Consider the following 22,492-nt stretch of genomic DNA (forward strand, 5'->3'; position numbering starts at 1 on the left):
ACTCTGTCTCCCCACACAGCCCACACCCCTGCCACCATACCTGAGGAAGGACTGCCACATCTCCAGTTGCCACCCCAGTGATGAGAGGGGCACTGTGGTATAGTGGTTACATGCCTGGTTCACACCTGATTCCTCCACTGTGTGACTTTGGATAAATTAGCCAACCTCTCTGAGCCCTGTTTTCTAATCAGTAACATGGTAATATAATAACCTCCTTCATGAGAGTCTAGGTGAGGCCCTCAAGATTTAATGACATCAAATGCAAGATTGCTTTATTACAAAGTTAATGAAATGAGATACGAGATGAATCAAGGATGGCAGGCAGTCACAACTTTCTAATTGAGTTTGGTCCAGTTTTGCAGTATTGCAGCAGGGCAGATCATTGGAAGGTGTTGTCGTGGTACATTACTCATCCTGGTCATTACTTGGGCAATCGCGTGGTACAGATGTCATATAAGGATACTGATGAAGTGGCTGCTGTTATCATTTTGCACTTGGAGCTCTATGAGTATCTCAGAATCAACATTTTCCTGACTTGAGTCCTTGTCCTATCCTGAAATCTCTTTGCCCTCTTTGCTTCCTGGCTCTCTCTTCTTTGGCTGTCACCATTGTAGCATAGGTCCCTCCTCACAGATTCCTCACCCTTCACTGGGTCATGTCCCTCCCCTGCTCGGCATTCCCAGTGGACGCGGATTCTTTCAGGATGGACCTAGTATTGTTTGTGTTGGCAACAGGGCTTTCCCTGATTGTAAACTTGCCATCTCGTTGGCTTTGGTTCATTTACTGTCCCCCTCCTAAGCACTTGTAGTTGGATGAACTTACCACTCCATTTGTCTCCTGAGAGCAAAGACACTTGTCACCACCACATAGTGCAGGGATTGCTTTAAGGTGGATGCTTGGTGATTGTCTTTACCTGAAGGAAAGTTTTCTCACATCTGTATTTTTGTATGTGGTGTTCCCTTAGCTTAGAACACTCTCTCCACCCTCCTCTTTGCCACTCTGACTTGTGTTCATCCTTGACTCTTCAGCCCACACGTGTCCTCTAAGAAGCTGCCTTTCACGTGGGCTGCCCTACGCCCACCCTGGCCTTGCACCTCTGCGGTAGATATCTCTGCTGGGCTCAGGGAGCTCGGTACATAGTCCATTTAGTCCTCTCTGCTTGATCAGGATCATAATTTTATTGGGCTAGACTGTAAAATCCTTGAGAGCAGGGACCATCCCTTATTTTGTTTTTGTATTTCCAGTGCCTGCTTGACAAGTCTGGTTGGACATGTTCATGATTCCACATGCTGGGCTTTGGATGTTGTTGCAGGGGACAGGGGCGCAAAGATGAAAAGGCAATTAAATCCCTGGGATTGTGCCTGTGATTTACTCTTTCCTTTCCAGATGAGTATCTTCTGTCCTCTTACTTGCTTTTCATAATTGTGAGATAATCGAGTGTATGTTGTCATCGTCATTTGAGTTATTTGTTAAGTTACTTGAGTAAATGCTTAACTATCAGAATTTGGAGAAGAGTTAGAAGAGCAGGTAGGTGGGTTTTGGAGGAAATAAATAGAAAAAAAATCTAAATCAGACAAATGGTAAGAGTGCCTGCTAGGTTAGGTTAGCACCAAGATCCTATTTATATTCAAAATATTTTTTGTATTTACTTATTACATATGGTGTCACACCTTGCTCTGTTTCATGATCAAGACTCCCAGTAAACATTTGTCGGAGGTTCCCCTGTGTATACCAGGCATCCTCCTGGGTGGAGACAATGTGATGAAGAATAAAAGTGGAAGGAACTCACAGTCCAGTGGGGACAGCAATGTGAATAATACCTCCATTTAGTGGGATGGCTTCTGTGTCAGATGCTGGGAAGAGAGTCAGTATGAAGAGGGGTGGCAGCTTGAGGGACCTCACAGAGGAACTGGCCCAGCTTCTGTCTCAGACATTTAGAGGAAAGACCGCAAACATCACATCTGGAGAGACAGCTTGTATGCCTTGTCCACGTTGACGCTACTTTGTGAGGATTTACAGTACTCATTGCAGAGACAATCTCATAGAAGTGTGCAGAAATATTCAGCAGAAGTAGCAATGTCAGGTGCCAACCTCAGGCATATAGATTAGCAACATCCCAGAGATTTGGAGGCAGGATTTGTACCATGAGAATGTCTGGGTTACTACACTCACAGCTCACTGTCAGGCAGAAGGGCCCTGTTTTAAGAAGTCTCCCAGTCCCCCTCCCCGCAGGTGGCCAGCATGTCTCACCTTGAATATGGGGGTAACCTTGAAAGTCTCCCCACACCCATTCTTGCTTCTCTAGTTAATAGAGTGATAGTATGGTTATGATTATCTTTCCAAAATACGTTCTCACTTCTTACCTGAAAATCTGGCAAAGGCTTCCCCTTTTTCCTTGGAACAAAGACCAAATCCTAAACATTTCATATGAGGCCCTTCATTATGTGGCTCCATTTTCTGGGTGTTATAAAGATGCCTGGTACATGGAAAGGGTATATCAGTGTTTGATATTATTGTGATTATTATCAATATTCTCTCTTATTGTCTTCATTGATCTTTCTCATATTTGGGGGACAGGCTGTTCTTTTCCTCCCGTAGGTGTGGTGTACATGGTTTCCTCTACCCCCTCCCCCAGTCTTGCTCCCTCAGGCTCGGCTGTCTCATTCATGGCCAGTGTGTCCTTGTGGCACACTATGCTCCTTGTAGCATTTGTACCATACCTGTATACCTGTTTAATCATTTATAATAATTTATCTAATACCCATCTTGCCTGTTAGACTATGAGACGTAGTTTAAGGTCATGTGTCTTGTTTATTTCTCTGTCTCTAGTGCTCAGTCAATACTGACTGACAAAATGCCTCTAAAGTAATTGGAAGAATGTTCAGATTAGAAGAGCTTAAATTCCTTTGGTAAGAGCATGGTCTCTGTGTTAGCTGCCAAGTGTAGCCTAAGTTACCCAAATTCATAAATGTTCACAGAGCCGTGGACATGTACTTGAGCCAAGAAATGGCTTGCTTTGGGCAGAGGGAGGTGTTCGATGGCCATGGAGAATTCTTTGAAGTTTGGATTATTGGTGGTTACCATAAGCAAACTGTGGAAATATATGATAAAACCTCCCTTTTTTTAAAATCATAGAGTCAAAATTATATTTACTTTATGGAGATAACTCCAAAAATTATATACTTACTTTATAGAGGTACTACCAATTTATGGAGTGATTTACCTTATAAGTTAGATGTCTTCTCTTTCTTAGTTATTTTTTAAGAGGGGGAGGGACGAAGAGAGGGAGAGAGAAAATCTCAAGCAGGCTCCACAGCCAGAATGGGGCCTGAGGTGGGGCTCAATCTCATGACCCTGAGAGCGTGACCTGAGCCAAAATCCAGAGTTGGATTTACTTAGCCACCCAGGTGCCCCTTCCCTTTCTTAATTCTTACCTGAAATATCCAAATATCACGTGATACTCATCTGTACATAAAGCACATTGGGAGCTTATTAAATGACTTTATTTATGCTATGGAAATGTAATTTATCCATACAAGTTCATATTCCTTTCTTCTTTGCTTTCTTTCTGAACGAAGATTTCCCACCCTTTATATAGTTGAATTTAGTGTGCATTGAAATACATTTAAAGTCTTAAATGTATATTTTGCTTTATTTGGAGTTCTGTTTATGGCTTTTCTTTTACATAGTCATGTGTAAGATTCCATAGACAGTGTTATCTTAAGATGTAGAATGATTTCTGTAGCCATCATGTGAAATTGTGACAATTCTGGCTTTTTCTAAGATTGGATTTAATTATATTCTAGCACAACAACTTCTCTGGGGATATTCAGGTATGGTAACTGACTAAATGTTGTGTTTATTTGTAGCCTGATGTTTTTGTTCATTTGATTCTTTGAATCCTGTTTTTTTATTTACCAAAGTAGCTAGAAATTATGTTATCAATTTTTTTTTTCTGGTGCTGATAACTATTAAAGGAGAGAGGAAACTATACCAATCTAGGTATGTAGGTCGTGGTTGTACATACCACAATAAAACCATATTTAAGTGACTTGGAAACATTCATTTCATAAAACATTTGGTCTCAACTGAAAGAATTATGCTGAAATTTGTATTTTAAGCTGCGGGTTTTAATGGGAAAGTGTGAATGAATGCACCTCTCTTATAAGATACACATAAATATCAAGATTAGAAAGTATAGAGGGGAACCAGTTCTACGATCTGTGGCCCTGAAGGGAGGAAGTCCTGTGGTATCCACAGTGGCATTGGGCTGACGTGGTGAAGTTGGGAATGGCAACACAGCCCACTCCTTGGCCCGTTGAGGAGAGTGAGGTGGCTAACACAGCCTTCATTAGGAAAAATAGGCTGATTGTACTTACAGTGCCTGCTGTGTCCTTTTATGGATTTCTTTTTAATAAAAATTTTTGACTCAGCTGGTATTATTTTCCCCTAGTTCATGTTTCACTTGGAAAATTAGAGGATGCAAGATTTGCTTTACAGAAATTGTTTTTGTGGTAAATATTATTTTTGGAGTCGATCAGCTTTGAAGTAAGCTGTACCTATACTCAAATTAGTCAAGAAACCAAGTCATTGCTATATTGATGATTCCTATTAATATTAAATTTGGTTTCCAGCTTGTCCACAGCTACTCTTACTGTATATTTTTAAACCTTAGTATAGCTTATACTTCTAAGGCATAATCAAAGAGGGAAACAAAATAGTAGTAGAAGTAGGCTGCGTAGTTGTCATATGCCCTGGGGGTGCTCTGGGTAATGGCAGTGACCTCTCCATTTGTCGTGGCCTCCCCGCTTCTAGATGAACACTAGGGACAGTAGGAAGACAGAATGCCGCTGTGGACTTCTTGAGAAGAAATTTGGTCACCAGTGGATTTTTGAACCACATTGGCAGGCTCCACGTTAGAGTGGATATTTCTGCTGGATGCCCACAGAACTTGCAGTGCTGCCACCAGACCTGCCCAGTGCGCCCAATGGAGTGCTTGGAGGGCAGACGCGCACTTTCCTGTCCTCTCTTGGTTCCTTTCCTTTCCCATCTTTCTTTCTGTTGCTCGGAAGATTTGACTCATCTGTAGCTTACCATTGAATGGACTTTCACCCTGTCACCCAAGTATTTAGAGAGAAATTTGATATCTCTACCTAGTAGAGTGTTGTCAGACCTCATCACCCATTGAAGCTGCCACTGCTCCTTTCTGTACAAGAAAAATGTAAAGAACTGTTGCTGTACTTATGGCCTCAGATGCCCAGAGTCAGCTGGCCATGACTCTGAAGGAGTCTGGTCAAGTGTAATGAGCCCCCAGTCAGTGAAATTCAAGACTGAGATTTCTTGGTTAAGTAAATGTTGATGTAGTCTATAATATCCTATCTTCATCTGTGTCAAAAATCAATCTCAAAGTTAGTACTGAATATAAACTTGAGAATAAAATACAAGCAAAAAATACAGCATAGTCTTTGAAGAGCGATTCAGTGTGTTGATGTCATTGTTTTGAAAAGATTGATAGTAAAAACTACTCTTAGAAGAGTTATTTCTAAAAACAACAACAAAAAGAGTTATTTCTGAAATAACTTATTATCTCTTATTATGTTTAGTAATAGTTTAGCTAAAACATTTCTCTCCAGGAACACTTCCGATACTGTAGAGTTGACCTCTTTTGATGGTGTTGATGATTTTCAAGGCAAGACCAACAAAAACACAGTCCTTTATTAAAATGCTACAAAAATTATTTTCCAATATTGTTAGAGGTGCTTTACCATATCAATGGCTTTCTAACCTAAGAGGTGAAGATTTTTTTTCTGTGTTAACATTTATACTTTAGGGTGAAAAGCTATAAAGGCTTAAATACAAACTAAATAGACATTAGGACTTCAGATTGAATCCATCTAAGTACTTTAGAATTATGTCGTAATTTCATTTTCTCTCTCCTTTATTTTCTCTTATGTTTTTTCAGTTGAGCATGACTGGTGTATTAGTTGCATGTTATATGTGGTGTGGGTGTTTTCTTGGCATTTTATTTATACATTAATATTAGATAATTTTCCTGAAGGTGGGTATATGTTTTTTAGGATACTAGACAGGATTATCTACAAAATGCACGTCATGTGGCAATTATTAACATAGAGAACAGTGTGGTGCACATTTAATGTTTTTATTTTTGTTTTCAGAGCGTTCAGATTTTTAATTTCTAACTCTATTTTGTCTCTTTGGTATAATACCCTTGCCTTACTTATGATTTAGATATTCTATTAATTCCAATTCAATAAACATTTTCATGGAACATTGTTAAAACTTAATTATAATAAATTATATTTTAATGGAACTCCGAGGTCAAAGAGACTATACTAGTTAGACTACCGACAAGATTTTATGATTTCTTAAATGTTACTACTTGATTTACCCTAAACCACACATGTAGAAACTGAAGATATTCAGAATTTGGGTATTGACATCTTTCAAAAGTTGTAAAATTTTGCCCTTAAGTTTCTGTAGCAGTAATTTAAAAATGTATTATTGTAGCATGAAAGATCAGTTTTCTTGGTAGAAGGTAAAGTCATCTTTCTGATGCATAAGACTATGGAATAAGGGTGTCCTTTCTTGTTTAAAAAATAGTGATGTGTAAAAGTTTCAAGGGGCTTGAAGTGTGCCTTCTTTTATAATTTTTTTAAATTAGTCTTTTAAGAGTCTAGAAATTCTGTGTACATAGGAAAGAAATTGTTAGTTTTCTTCAAATTCAATAAGATTGAATCCAATGTTACTGAATTTGAGATGCTTTTTATTTCTCTATATAGACTAACACATACCTATTGGTATATGGTGTTATTGAAGAATCTTTTCCTATTGGTATTTTTAAAATACTTTGAAACACAAATGGCACTTAGAAATAATGTTATTTTTTGTAGCAGTAGTTAAAAATTAGCAAAAATCTTTTTCCCTAGACAAAATCTTAGTCTCCTCATTTATAAAACATCTAGAAGTGGAGCGGCATGGTGGGACAAGCCCTGCCTTCTCAGAAGTGCCTAGCTGCTCCTATTCCTTGTCTCTGAGGCATTTCTGCAAAATCCCAGGGCTCTGAAGAGCACATGCTAATAAATAAGGAATAAGGAGCTAGGTAAAAGCTACTTTGGAAAAGTTGTGAATATGGTCCATACTTGGGCATGTAAATGAAGCAGTTTTGGGACTTCATTCCCCATCCTTTTTCCAGAGAATTCAGGCCCCACAAAGATTAAGTGACACTTACCTTACATATCTTGTTAGTGGGTGAAAGTTGGTAAGTTTCCTTGCTGCCTCAGCTTCAGAGAGTTTTGGTCATCAGAGATTGGGACTCTAGTCTTATGCTCCTCTCTTCATCCTATGTCGCTATGTTTCCATCCTGGAAATACGAAGAAAGGAAGTTCATATTGGGTTTTGTTGATGCATTCCTTACCCTTATATAGAATGGCACTTATTTAAGCTTTATCCACATTTTCTTTGGTGCTTTTTTATTTGTGGACAGATGGCCACTAAAAATTCCTTCCCATGTTGATGCCATTTGTAGAATATCAGAGGATAATTTTTAAAATAAACGTAAATGCATTTTATATATTTATTTAAAATAAGCTCTTTCCAAAGAGAATTATTTCTCCCATAGGTCATTATAAATATAGATGAATATGTAGATTCTCTGTCATTACTTAAAAATTACTTAGCCAAGGTATGCTGAATGTTTTAATTTTTACAGTGTACTTAAAACCTTCTAAAAATGGTTTGGTAGTACTACTTAATCTGCAAGAATAGAAAGCTAAGTTACAGTAGAGTTATATGTATTTATAACATTTCTGTATATGATTTACAGGAAGACCATGTACTCAGCTGCAGCTTCTAAATCCAGAACGATTTGCACGTCTTATCAAAGAAGTAATGAATACATTCTGGCCTGGCAGAGAGTTGATTGTTCAGTGGTACCCATTTGATGAAGACAAAAATCACCCATCTGTTTCATGGCTTAAGATGGTTTGGAAGAATCTCTATATACATTTTTCAGAGGATTTGACTTTATTTGATGAGATGCCACTTATCCCCAGAACTACACTAGAAGAAGGTCAGACGTGTATGGAGCTCATTAGACTCAGGATTCCATCATTAGTCGTTTTAGATGATGAATCTGAAGCACAGCTTCCTGAATTTTTAGCAGACATTGTACAAAAGCTTGGAGGAATTGTCCTTAAAAAATTAGATGCCTCCATACAGCATCCACTTATTAAAAAATACATTCATTCACCATTACCAAGTGCTGTTCTGCAGATAATGGAGAAGATGCCACTGCAGAAATTGTGCAATCAGATAGCTTCGCTCCTTCCCACACACAAAGATGCCCTGAGGAAGTTTTTAGCTAGTTTAACTGATAGCAGTGAAAAGGAGAAAAGAATAATTCAGGAATTGCCAATATTCAAGCGCATTAACCATTTATCTGATCAGGGCATTTCCTCTTACACGAAACTAAAAGGTTGTAAGGTCTTGCACCATACTGCCAAACTTGCACCAGATCTGCGACTCTCTATTTCAGTAATAGATAGTAGTGATGAAGCTACTATTCGCTTGGCAAACATGTTGAAAATAGAGAAGTTAAAGACCACTCATTGCATAAAGCTCATTTTAAGAGATATTGAAAATGCATTCTATTCACACGATGAGGTAACACACCTTATGTTATGGATCCTTGAGAATCTGTCCTCTCTTAAAAATGAGAACCCAAATGTGCTGGACTGGTTAATGCCATTAAAATTCATTCAGATATCACAGGAACAGATGGTGTCAGCTGGTGAACTTTTTGATCCTGATATAGAAGTACTAAAGGACCTTTTTTACAATGAAGAGGAAACTTGTTTCCCCCCTTCAGTTTTTACCTCACCAGATATTCTTCACTCTTTAAGACAGATTGGTTTAAAAAACGAAGCCAGTCTCAAAGAGAATGATGTTGTGCAAGTAGCAAAAAAAATTGAAGACTTACAGGTCAGTTCTTGCCCAAACCAGGACATTCTTCTAAAGAAAGCCAAAACACTCTTAATGGTTTTAAACAAGAATCATATGCTGTTGCAGTCATCTGAAGGAAAGATGACTCTGAAGAAAATAAAATGGGTTCCAGCTTGCAAAGAAAGGCCACCAAACTATCCAGGCTCTTTAGTCTGGAAGGGAGACGTCTGTAACCTTTGTGCGCCACCAGATATGTGTGACGGAGCCCATGCAATTCTGGTCGGCTCGTCACTTCCTCTTGTTGAGAGTGTTCATATTAACTTGGAGAAGGCTTTAGGGATCTTCACCAAACCTAGCATCAGTGCTGTCTTAAAACACTTTAAAATTGTTGTTGATTGGTATACTTCAAAAACCTTTAGTGATGAAGACTACTATCAATTTCAGCATATTTTGCTTGAAATTTATGGATTCATGCATGATCATTTGAATGAAGGAAAGGATGCTTTCAGAGCCTTAAAATTTCCATGGGTTTGGACTGGCAAAAAATTTTGTCCCCTTGCCCAAGCTGTGATAAAACCATTTCATGATCTTGACCTTCAGCCATATTTGCATAGTGTCCCTAAAACCATGGCAAAATTCCATCAACTGTTTAAGGTCTGTGGTTCAATAGAGGAGTTGACATCAGATCATATTTCCATGGTCATTCAGAAGGTGTATCTCAAAAGTGACCAAGATCTCAGTGATCAAGAAAGCAAACAAAATCTTCATCTTATGTTGAATATCATCAGATGGCTATACAGCAATCAGATTCCAGCAAGCCCCAACACGCCCGTTCCTATACATCATAGCAAAAATCCTTCCAAACTTATCATGAAGCCAATACATGAGTGCTGTTACTGTGACATCAAAGTTGATGACCTCAATGACTTACTGGAAGATTCAGTGGAACCAATCATTCTGGTGCACGAGGACATACCCATGAAAACCGCAGAATGGCTGAAAGTTCCATGCCTTAGCACAAGACTGATCAATCCTGAAAACATGGGATTTGAGCAGTCAGGTCAGAGGGAACCACTTACTGTAAGAATTAAAAATATTCTGGAAGAATATCCTTCAGTGTCCGATATTTTCAAAGAGCTACTTCAAAACGCTGATGATGCAAATGCAACCGAATGCAGTTTCATGATTGATATGCGAAGAAATATGGACATTCGAGAGAATCTGCTGGACCCAGGCATGGCAGCTTGCCATGGACCTGCTCTGTGGTCATTCAATAATTCTCAGTTCTCAGATTCAGATTTTGTGAACATCACCAGGTTAGGAGAATCTTTAAAGAGGGAAGAGGTTGACAAAGTTGGAAAATTTGGTCTTGGATTTAATTCTGTGTACCATATCACCGACATTCCCATCATTATGAGTCGAGAATTCATGATAATGTTCGATCCAAACATAAACCATATTAGTAAACACATTAAAGACAAATCTAATCCTGGGATCAAAATTAACTGGAGTAAACAACAAAAAAGACTCAGGAAATTTCCTAATCAGTTCAAACCATTCATAGATGTTTTTGGCTGTCAGTTACCTTTGACTGTAGAAGCACCTTACAGCTACAGTGGAACTCTTTTCCGACTGTCCTTTAGAACGCAACAGGAAGCAAAAGTGAGTGAAGTTAGTAGTACCTGCTATAATACAGCAGATATTTACTCTCTTGTGGATGAATTTAGTCTCTGTGGACACAGGCTTATCATTTTCACTCAGAGTGTGACCTCAATGTATTTGAAGTACTTGAAAATTGAGGAAACCAACCCCAGCTTGGCACAAGATACAGTAATAATTAAAAAAAAACCCTGTCCTTCCAAAGCATTGAGTGCTCCTGTCTTAAGTGTTTTAAAAGAAGCTGCTAGGCTCATGAAGACTTGCAGCAGTAGTAATAAAAAGCTTCCTGCGGATGCGCCAAAGTCATCTTGCATTCTTCAGATCACCGTTGAAGAATTTCACCATGTGTTCAGAAGGATTGCTGATTTACAGTCACCACTTTTCAGAGGTCCAGAGGATGACCTAACTGCCCTCTTTGAAATGGCTAAGTCTGGCCAATCGAAAAAGCCATCAGATGAGTTGCCACAAAAAACAGTAGAGTGTACCACATGGCTTATATGTACCTGCATGGATACAGGAGAGGCTCTGAAGTTTTCCCTGAATGAAAATGGACGAAGACTAGGGCTGGTTCCTTGTGGGGCAGTGGGAGTTCTGCTGTCTGAAATCCAGGATCAGAAGTGGGCTGTAAAACCACATGTGGGAGAAGTATTTTGCTATTTACCCTTACGAATAAAAACAGGATTGCCAGTTCACATCAATGGGTGTTTTGCTGTTACTTCAAATAGAAAAGAAATCTGGAAGACGGACACAAAAGGACGATGGAATACCACCTTCATGAGGCACGTTATTGTGAAAGCTTACTTGGAGGCACTCAGTGTCCTCCGTGACCTGGCCACAAATGGGGAGCTAATGGACTATACTTACTACTCAGTGTGGCCTGATCCTGAATTAGTCCATGATGATTTTTCTGTAATTTGCCAAGGATTTTATGAAGATATAGCTCATGGAAAAGGGAAAGAATTGACCAGAGTCTTCTCTGATGGATCCATGTGGGTTTCCATGAAGAATGTGAGATTTCTAGATGACTCAATACTTAAAAGAAAAGATGTTGGTCCAGCAGCCTTCAAGATATTTTTGAAATACCTCAAGAAGACCGGGTCAAAAAACCTTTGTGCTGTTGAACTTCCTTCTTCAGTAAAATCAGGATTTGAAGAAGCTGGCTGTAAACAGATACTGCTTGAAAATACATTTTCAGAGAAACAATTTTTCTATGAAGTGTTTTTCCCAAATATTCAAGAAATCGAAGCAGAGCTCAGAGATCCTTTAATGAATTTTGTTCTAAATGAAAAAATTGATGAGTTCTCAGGAATTCTTCGTGTTACACCATGTATTCCTTGCTCTTTGGAGGGGCATCCTTTGGTTTTACCATCAAGATTAATACACCCTGAAGGACGAGTTGCAAAGTTATTTGATATTAAAGATGGGCGGTTTCCTTATGGTTCTACTCAGGATTATCTTAATCCTATTATTTTGATTAAGCTGGTTCAGTTAGGTATGGCAAAAGATGACATTTTATGGGATGACATGCTGGAACGGGCACAGTCCGTGGCTGAAATTAATAAAAGTGATCATGCTGCTGCTTGTCTAAGAAGTAGTATCCTGTTAAGCCTCATTGATGAAAAACTAAAAATAAGGGATCCTAGAGCAAAGGATTTTGCTGCAAGATATCAAACAATCCCCTTCCTTCCATTTCTCACAAAGCCGGCAGGATTTTCTTTGGACTGGAAAGGTAACAGTTTTAAGCCTGAAACCATGTTTGCAGCAATTGACCTTTATACAGCCGAGCATCAGGATATAGTTTGTCTCTTGCAACCAATTCTAAATGAAAACTCACATTCCTTCAGAGGATGTGGTTCAGTGTCATTGGCTGTGAAGGAGTTTTTGGGATTACTAAGGAAGCCAACAGTTGATCTGGTTGTGAACCAATTGAAAGAAGTTGCAAAATCAGTTGATGATGGGGTTACATTGTACCAGGAGAACATCACCAATGCTTGCTACAAATACCTTCATGATGCAATGATGCAAAATGAAATGATTAAGATATCGATTATTGAAAAATTAAAACCCTTTAGCTTCATTCTAGTTGAGAATGCATATGTTGACTCAGAAAAAGTTTCTTTTCATTTGAATTTTGAAGCAGCACCATACCTTTATCAGCTGCCTAATAAGTACAAAAATAATTTTCGTGAACTTTTTGAAAGTGTGGGTGTGAGGCAGTCATTTACTGTTGAAGATTTTGCTCTTGTTTTGGAATCTATTGATCAAGAGAAAGGAACAAAGCAAATAACAGAAGAGAATTTTCAGCTTTGCCGGCGAATAATTAGTGAGGGAATATGGAGTCTTATTAGAGAAAAGAAACAAGAATTTTGTGAGAAAAATTATGGCAAAATATTACTGCCAGATACTAATCTCAAGCTTCTCCCTGCTAAATCTTTATGCTACAATGACTGCCCCTGGATTAAAGTAAAGGACACCACTGTAAAATACTGTCATGCTGATATACCCAGGGAAGTAGCTGTAAAACTAGGAGCAGTCCCAAAGCGACATAAAGCCTTAGAGAGGTATGCATCCAACATCTGTTTTACAACACTTGGCACGGAATTTGGGCAGAAAGAAAAATTGACCAGCAGAATTAAGAGTATCCTTAATGCCTATCCTTCAGAAAAGGAAATGTTGAAGGAGCTTCTTCAAAATGCTGATGATGCAAAGGCCACAGAAATCTGTTTTGTGTTTGATCCTAGACAGCATCCAGTTGATAGAATATTTGATGATAAGTGGGCTCCACTGCAAGGGCCAGCACTTTGTGTGTACAATAACCAACCTTTTACAGAAGATGATGTCAGAGGAATTCAGAATCTTGGAAAAGGCACCAAAGAAGGAAATCCTTGTAAAACTGGACAGTATGGAATAGGATTCAATTCTGTGTATCATATTACAGACTGCCCTTCTTTTATTTCTGGCAATGACATCTTATGTATTTTTGATCCTCATGCCAGATATGCACCAGGAGCCACATCTGTTAGTCCTGGACGCATGTTTAGAGATTTGGATGCAGATTTTAGGACACAGTTCTCAGATGTTCTGGATCTTTATTTGGGAACCCACTTTAAATTGGACAATTGTACAATGTTTAGATTTCCTCTTCGTAATGCAGAAATGGCAAAAGTTTCAGAAATTTCTTCAGTTCCATCATCAGACAGAATGGTCCAGAATCTTTTGGACAAATTGCGGTCAGATGGGGCAGAACTTTTAATGTTTCTTAATCACATGGAAAAGATTTCTATTTGTGAAATAGATAAAGGGACTGGAGCTCTGAATGTGCTGTATTCTGTAAAGGGCAAAATCACGGATGGGGACAGATTGAAAAGGAAGCAGTTTCATGCATCTGTAATCGATAGTGTTACTAAAAAGAGACAGCTCAAAGACATACCAGTTCAACAGATAACCTATACTATGGATACAGAAGACTCCGAAGGAAATCTTACAACATGGCTAATCTGTAATAGGTCAGGTTTTTCAAGTATGGAAAAAGTGTCTAAGAGTGTTATATCAGCTCACAAGAATCAAGATATCACTCTGTTTCCACGTGGGGGAGTAGCTGCTTGCATTACTCACAACTATAAAAAGCCCCACAGGGCCTTCTGTTTCTTGCCCCTCTCTTTAGAGACGGGATTACCATTTCATGTGAATGGCCACTTTGCTCTAGATTCAGCCAGAAGAAATCTGTGGCGGGATGATAATGGAGTTGGTGTTCGTAGTGACTGGAATAACAGTTTAATGACAGCATTAATAGCGCCTGCATATGTTGAATTACTAATCCAGCTGAAAAAGCGCTATTTTCCTGGTTCTGACCCAACATTATCAGTTTTACAGAACACGCCTATTCATGTAGTAAAAGATACTTTAAAGAAGTTTTTATCATTTTTCCCAGTTAACAGGCTTGACCTACAACCAGATTTATATTGTCTGGTGAAAGCCCTTTACAGTTGCATTCATGAAGACATGAAACGTCTTCTGCCTGTTGTACGGGCTCCCAATATTGACGGCTCTGATTTACACTCTGCAGTTATAATTACTTGGATTAATATGTCTACTTCCAATAAAACCAGACCGTTTTTTGACAACTTACTGCAGGATGAATTACAGCACCTTAAAAATGCAGACTATAACATTACAACCCGCAAGACAGTAGCAGAGAATGTCTACAGACTGAAACATTTGCTTTTAGAAATTGGTTTCAACTTGGTCTATAACTGTGATGAAACTGCGAATCTATACCACTGTCTTATAGATGCAGATATTCCTGTCAGTTATGTCACTCCTGCTGATGTTAGGTCCTTTTTAATGACATTTTCATCTCCTGACACTAACTGCCATATTGGGAAGCTGCCTTGCCGTCTCCAGCAGACTAACCTAAAGCTTTTTCATAGTTTAAAACTTCTAGTGGATTATTGTTTTAAGGATGCAGAAGAAAATGAAATTGAAGTGGAAGGACTGCCCCTTCTCATTACGCTGGACAGCGTTTTGCAGACATTTGATGCAAAACGACCCAAGTTTCTGACAACATACCATGAATTGATTCCATCTCGCAAAGACTTGTTCATGAATACATTATATTTGAAATACAGTAATATTTTATTGAACTGTAAGGTTGCAAAAGTGTTTGACATTTCTAGCTTTGCTGATCTGTTATCCTCTGTGTTGCCTCGTGAATACAAGACCAAAAATTGTACAAAGTGGAAGGACAATTTTGCAAGTGAGTCTTGGCTTAAGAATGCATGGCATTTTATTAGCGAGTCTGTAAATGTGAAAGAAGATCAGGAGGAAACACAACCAATATTTGACATTGTCGTTGAAACCCTAAAGGACTGGGCATTGCTTCCAGGAACAAAGTTTACCGTTTCAGCCAATCAGCTTGTAGTTCCTGAAGGTGATGTTCTGCTTCCTTTGAGTCTCATGCACATTGCAGTTTTTCCAAATGCCCAGAGTGATAAAGTTTTTCATGCTCTAATGAAAGCTGGCTGCATTCAACTTGCATTGAACAAAATCTGCTCCAAAGACAGTGCATTTGTTCCTCTGTTGTCATGTCACACGGCAAACATAGAGAGCCCCACAAGCATTTTAAAGGCTGTACATTATATGGTTCAAACTTCAACATTTAGGGCTGAAAAATTAGTAGAAAATGACTTTGAAGCACTTTTGATGTATTTCAACTGCAATTTGAGTCACTTGATGTCCCAAGATGACATAAAAATTTTGAAATCACTTCCATGCTACAAATCCATCAGTGGTCGCTACATGAGCATCGCAAAATTTGGAACGTGCTATGTACTCACAAAAAGTATCCCTTCAGCTGAAGTGGAAAAATGGACACAATCGTCATTGTCTGCATTTCTTGAAGAAAAAATACACCTAAAAGAACTATATGAGGTGCTTGGCTGTGTACCTGTAGATGATCTTGAGGTATATTTGAAACACCTTTTACCAAAAATTGAAAATCTCTCTTATGATGCAAAATTAGAGCATTTAATCTATCTTAAGAATAGATTATCAAGCATTGAGGAATTGTCAGAAATCAAGGAACAACTTTTTGAAAAACTGGAAAGTTTACTGATAATCCATGATGCCAACAGTCGACTAAAGCAAGCAAAACATTTCTATGATAGAACAGTGAGAGTTTTTGAAGTTATGCTTCCTGAAAAGCTGTTTATTCCTAAGGACTTCTTTAAAAAATTGGAACAACTTATAAAGCCCAAAAATCAAGCCACATTCATGACCTCCTGGGTGGAATTCTTACGAAACATCGGCCTGAAATACATACTTTCTCAGCAGCAGTTGCTACAGTTTGCTAAGGAAATCAGTGTGAGAGCTAATACAGAAAACTGGTCTAAGGAAACATTGCAAAATACGGTTGATATTCTCCTCCATCATATATTCCAAGAACGAATGGATTTGTTATCTGGAAATTTTCTGAAAGAACTTTCTTTAATACCATTCTTGTGTCCTGAGCGGGCCCCTGCTGAATTCATTAGGTTTCATCCTCAATACCAAGAGGTCAATGGAACACTTCCTCTCATAAAGTTCAATGGAGCACAAGTAAACCCCAAATTCAAGCAGTGTGATGTGCTCCAACTCTTATGGACATCCTGCCCTATTCTTCCAGAGAAAGCCACACCCTTGAGCATCAGAGAACAAGAAGGTAGTGACCTTGGTCCACAGGAACAGCTTGAGCAAGTTTTAAGTATGCTTAATGTGAACCTGGATCCTCCTCTCGATAAGGTCATTAATAACTGCAGAAACATATGCAACATAACCACTTTGGATGAAGAGATGGTAAAAACCAGAGCAAAGGTCTTAAGGAGCATATATGAATTTCTCAGTGCAGAAAAAAGGGAGTTTCGGTTTCAGCTGCGTGGGGTGGCTTTCGTGATGGTAGAAGATGGTTGGAAACTCCTGAAGCCTGAGGAGGTAGTGATAAATCTAGAATATGAATCTGATTTTAAACCTTACTTATATAAGCTACCTTTAGAACTGGGCACATTTCACCAGTTGTTCAAACATCTGGGTACTGAAGATATTATTTCAACAAAGCAGTATGTTGAAGTTTTGAGCCGCATATTCAAAAATTCTGAAGGAAAACAGTTAGATCCTAATGAAATGCGCACAGTTAAGAGAGTAGTTTCTGGCTTATTTAAGAGTCTGCAGAATGATTCAGTCAAGGTGAGGAGTGATCTGGAGAATGTACGAGACCTCGCACTTTATCTTCCAAGCCAGGATGGCAGACTAGTAAAGTCGAGCATCTTAGTTTTTGATGATGCACCGCATTACAAAAGTAGAATCCAGGGGAATATTGGTGTGCAGATGTTGGTTGATCTTAGCCAGTGCTACTTGGGGAAGGACCATGGCTTTCATACTAAATTGATAATGCTCTTTCCTCAAAAACTTAGACCTCGTTTACTGAGCAGTATACTTGAAGAGCAGTTAGATGAAGAGACTCCCAAAGTATGTCAGTTTGGAGCATTGTGTTCTCTTCAGGGCAGATTGCAGTTACTCTTGTCTTCTGAACAGTTCATCACAGGACTAATTAGAATTATGAAGCATGAAAATGATAATGCTTTCCTGGCCAATGAAGAAAAAGCCATAAGACTTTGCAAAGCCCTAAGAGAAGGATTGAAAGTGTCCTGTTTTGAAAAGCTTCAAACAACATTAAGAGTTAAAGGTTTTAATCCTATTCCCCACAGTAGAAGTGAAACTTTTGCTTTTCTGAAGAGATTTGGTAATGCAGTCATTCTGCTGTACATACAGCACTCAGACAGTAAGGACATTAATTTTTTGTTAGCATTGGCAATGACACTGAAATCAGCAACGGACAATTTGATTTCTGACACTTCATATTTAATTGCTATGCTAGGATGCAATGATATTTACAGGATCAGTGAGAAGCTTGATAGTTTAGGAGTAAAATATGACTCTTCAGAACCATCAAAACTGGAACTTCCAATGCCTGGTACCCCAATACCTGCCGAAATCCATTATACTCTGCTTATGGATCCAATGAATGTTTTTTACCCAGGAGAGTATGTTGGGTACCTTGTTGATGCTGAAGGTGGTGATATCTATGGATCATACCAGCCAACCTATACATATGCAATTATTGTACAAGAAGTTGAAAGAGAAGATGCTGATAATTCTAGTTTTCTGGGAAAGATATATCAGATTGATATTGGGTATAGTGAATATAAAATAGTTAGCTCACTCGATCTGTATAAGTTTTCAAGGCCTGAGGAAAGCTCTCAAAGCAGAGATAGTGCCCCTTCTACACCAACCAGCCCTACTGAGTTCCTAGCCCCTGGTCTACGAAGCATTCCTCCTCTTTTCTCCGGTAGAGAGAGCCAGAAGACCTCGTCTTCAAAACATCATTCCCCTAAAAAGCTCAAGGTGAATTCTTTACCAGAAATCTTAAAAGAAGTCACATCAGTGGTGGAGCAAGCTTGGAAACTTCCAGAATCTGAAAGAAAAAAGATTATTAGGCGGTTGTATTTGAAATGGCACCCTGACAAAAATCCAGAGAATCATGACATTGCCAATGAAGTGTTTAAACACTTGCAGAATGAAATCAACAGGCTAGAGAAACAGGCTTTTCTAGATCAGAATGCAGACAGAGCCTCGAGGCGGACATTTTCAACCTCAGCATCCCGATTTCAGTCAGACAAGTACTCATTTCAAAGATTTTATACTTCATGGAATCAAGAGGCGACGAGCCACAAATCTGAAAGGCAACAACAGAATAAAGAAAAAAGCACACCTGCAGCTGGACAGACCTACTCTCAAAGGTTCTTTGTTCCTCCCACTTTTAAGTCAGTTGGTAATCCAGTTGAAGCACGGAGATGGTTAAGACAAGCTAGAGCGAATTTTTCAGCTGCCAGGAATGACCTTCATAAAAATGCCAATGAGTGGGTGTGCTTTAAGTGTCACCTCTCTACCAAACTAGCTTTGATCGCCGCTGACTATGCTGTGAGAGGGAAGTCCGATAAAGATGTAAAGCCAACTGCACTTGCACAAAAAATAGAGGAATACAGTCAACAACTTGAAGGATTGACAAATGATGTCCACACATTGGAGGCTTATGGTGTGGACAGTTTAAAAACAAGATACCCCGACTTACTTCCTTTCCCACAGATCCCAAATGACAGGTTCACCTCTGAGGTTGCCATGAGGGTGATGGAATGTACAGCCTGTATCATCATAAAACTTGAAAATTTTATACAACAAAAAGTGTGAAGGTATTTTAAAAAAAAAAAAAGCAGAGCTAGACCTGGACTGTGTTGTAGCACAAATATGAATTGCTGAACTTCCTTATGCTTCATTGCCAGTTATTTAAGAATTGCAAAGCACATTGCAGATCGTTGGGAAGAACTTTGGAGTTGTTGTTAAACATCAGTATCCCTTAACTGAATCTAAAAGAGAACAGTTTTGAAGATGGCAACTGCAGAATTGCTAGGTGTATTTGAATGGCTGGGATGGCACATTACTGAGCTGCACTTTATGTAACCAAAGCTTAGCGGTTTGTTGGGTAAGAGTCTGTGTATGTCTGTGATGAGGATGGAGTTACTTTTCTGTTTTTAACATGGTGTTTTTGAAGGAGCTCATGAAACACTGGACATATCATTGGTTTAAACAAATAAGGGGAATTAAGTCTTTGATCACTTCTTTAATCGGATCCTCTTTTGGATGCATTATTATCAGCTGGCTCTGATTATGAATTTGTTGCAATTTTACATCTTATATACTCAGTACATTTAAAAAATGGTACAATATTTTAATCCTGAATATTACTTGATTAAGAGTATGCAGATAGTACTTCTTAGGGTGCACTGAGTGCACTTTACATCTTTATTTTAAATGGTTTTCTACACCTTATGTTTACAGGCTTCCTTTTTCATGAAGGTAACGTATGGAAAACTCAACATGGTGGCAGTTCTTATCACCAGATGTTGATATTGCGTCCAAGAACTGCTTACCAAAACATTTGTCAACTGTTAGAACATTTGCTTTCTGTTTGTTTGTACATATTTTCCAAAAATATAATTTATATGGCGTGATTGAACGGGATGCAATCTTTTGTTGTCTAAAGGTGCTGCAGTTAAAAAAAATATCTTCTTTCAACATGGCACTTAGTGGAATTTTTTGGATTTTACTTTGAAAACATTTAAAAAGTGTAAAACCATTGTGACAATATCTAGTAGTTTATAAAAGAGGAATCATCAGCTTGCATTTTCCCCATGAATGATTCAGAACTGACAATTGATTTTCATCCTGTTTGAGTGTCCTCCTATACTGTACTTATTTCGGCATAGTTCTTTTGCAGAATGTAAAAAAAAAAGGTAATGATAATTAGTTTTATTATATAAGCGTGCTGGCTGTAAATGATGCTAGATATAATATTTTATGCAATTAAGGGCTTATGGAACATACTAAAACTTTTTTACTTTTATGGTAATAAGGAATGTTTGTGCCTCCATTATTGTATTGCTTCTGGATGTGAAGCTATGTAATTATTTCTGCTGTTATATTAAGTGCCATACTTTTAATAAAGCAGATGTACATATGAAATTATCGTAACTGGTATTTCCTGAAAATCAAACTTAGTATCTTCCTTTATAATGTTTTGAGGTATACTTATTGGCAGTATTTAGAATTTTTTATTTTTATACTGGAATTTTAGTATGTTCTTTGTTTAATGACTGAATATGAAGTACTTGATGTATACTGTGTTTATTAGGTGCTCATTGGTTTAGTTAATACTTTTATTTTTCCTTTTTATGGAATACAATTAGCTGATATATGGTACAGTGTATATATATAGATATATAGATAGATATGCATATATATGTACACACACATATATAGACGTATTTGGCTGCAGGTACATTAGGTATTGTGGCTCTTCCATAGGTAGAGGCTGACTTGATATTTACCTTACCTCAGGAGGGGGCTGCACGTCTGGGGCTAATTTACTCTTGAGCCCTAAACAGAAGATGTTCATCTTTATACCTGACGCATAGGTTTTCAAAGCTAGGCAGACCAGGGCTAGAGTTTCTGTTCTGGTGCTTAACCAAATTCTGGGTCTTCAGGTTTCTGGGACATCTTCAGAAGTGCTTGCTACCTTGAAACGCAGATTCAGCACTTGGAATATATTTTGTTTTTTGATATTAAACTTTATACAGAAAACTTTGGCCGTTGTGCTAGTTGAGCTAGTTGGAGTTGTTGGTTTTTGTTTTGTTTTGTTTTCTATACTTGTAAAAAAAAAAAAATACAGGTTCACAGTCCTTGATATACAACCCTTGGATCTAGATGTATTTCAGAATTTGGATTTTAGCAGGTTAATACAAACATTCCCATGAGGGTTGGTAGCACTCCTAAACACATTAATATTTCTGCAGTGAAGCCTGTGAATACTTGCACTGACTTGAATACCTAAGCTTAATATGTAACCTCACCTAAATTCAGGTCAGATCTCACCACCAGTAGTTTGCTGCAGACGTATTTGGAAGATGTTCATATTTTTGGAGCTTTCTAGATTTTGAAATTCAGGGTAAGGAATTTCTGACATGAACTAATTTTGTATTTTATTTGTTTATGCTTTCCCTTTCTGCTTTTCTTATTAAAAGGAAAATGGAAACTTGGTGCATGTGTGGAGAAGCTGCTCTGAGTAGCACACAGTCTAGCAAGGATTTGGGACAGGCCTTCCTGCAGTCAGGAGCAGGTGCTGTGCTGCCTGGTGAGCAAGGGACAGAAGCCTCCCCCCACAGGTTGGCAGAACTGTTCTCAGCCTCCACAAGGACACTCAGCAAGAACCTGTGCAGCCCAGATAGTTTAAAAAGCAACGGGGAGTGGGAGGCCAGGCAGTGCCGAGAGCCGCAGGATGACATCGGCAAAGTGTTCCATTAGCGCTTAATAAAGAGAAGACGTCATGGGCCTGATGTGCAGGTGTGGGGGATTTGCTTCCCTTGGTGCCAGATGACATGTTCTGTACTTGACGAGTTCTGTAGATCTCGAGGACAGCATTTGCAGTGCTGGTAGAAAAGAGTAATTAATAGATTTTAATTAGCCGTGTATTATTTGAGGTTCTATGAGAAACAGAACCAGCAGGAGACGTACAGATGGACACATGGAGAGATCTCTTTCCAGGAAGGGACCCGTGATTGTGGGGGCTGACAGGTGCAGAATCCAGAGGGCAGGAGGCTGCCACGGCTGCACACACTTGGGCAGAGCGGAAGTGCAGCCTACCCCTGGGATATCCGCATGGTTTGGCTTCCAAAGGCTTTTTCTGTTATCTTGTTGGAATAAAAATGGCTTAAAGTAGTGTCAT

The 22,492-nt window shown here is 38.7% G+C and overlaps 1 protein-coding gene across 3 annotated transcripts in view; it reads left to right on the forward strand.

The window, feature by feature from the left end:
- The window catches only part of SACS (sacsin molecular chaperone), an 89,852-nt gene extending 69,119 nt beyond the window's left edge, over positions 1 to 20,733 (forward strand). For 2 of the 3 annotated variants that reach the window (XM_025462709.3, XM_025462712.3), the window contains 2 exons: positions 3,807 to 3,833; positions 7,844 to 20,733. In XM_025462709.3, the coding sequence (XP_025318494.1) occupies positions 3,807 to 3,833; positions 7,844 to 19,401 (11,585 nt within the window). In that variant the 3' untranslated portion in view covers positions 19,402 to 20,733. The remainder of the gene's footprint in view (positions 1 to 3,806; positions 3,834 to 7,843) is intronic. The other variant, XM_025462713.3, reaches the window with a different exon arrangement.
- Positions 20,734 to 22,492: the final 1,759 nt, after the last annotated feature.

This window comes from Canis lupus, chromosome 25 (assembly GCF_003254725.2).
Source record: "Canis lupus dingo isolate Sandy chromosome 25, ASM325472v2, whole genome shotgun sequence".
NCBI classification, from domain to species: domain Eukaryota; kingdom Metazoa; phylum Chordata; class Mammalia; order Carnivora; family Canidae; genus Canis; species Canis lupus.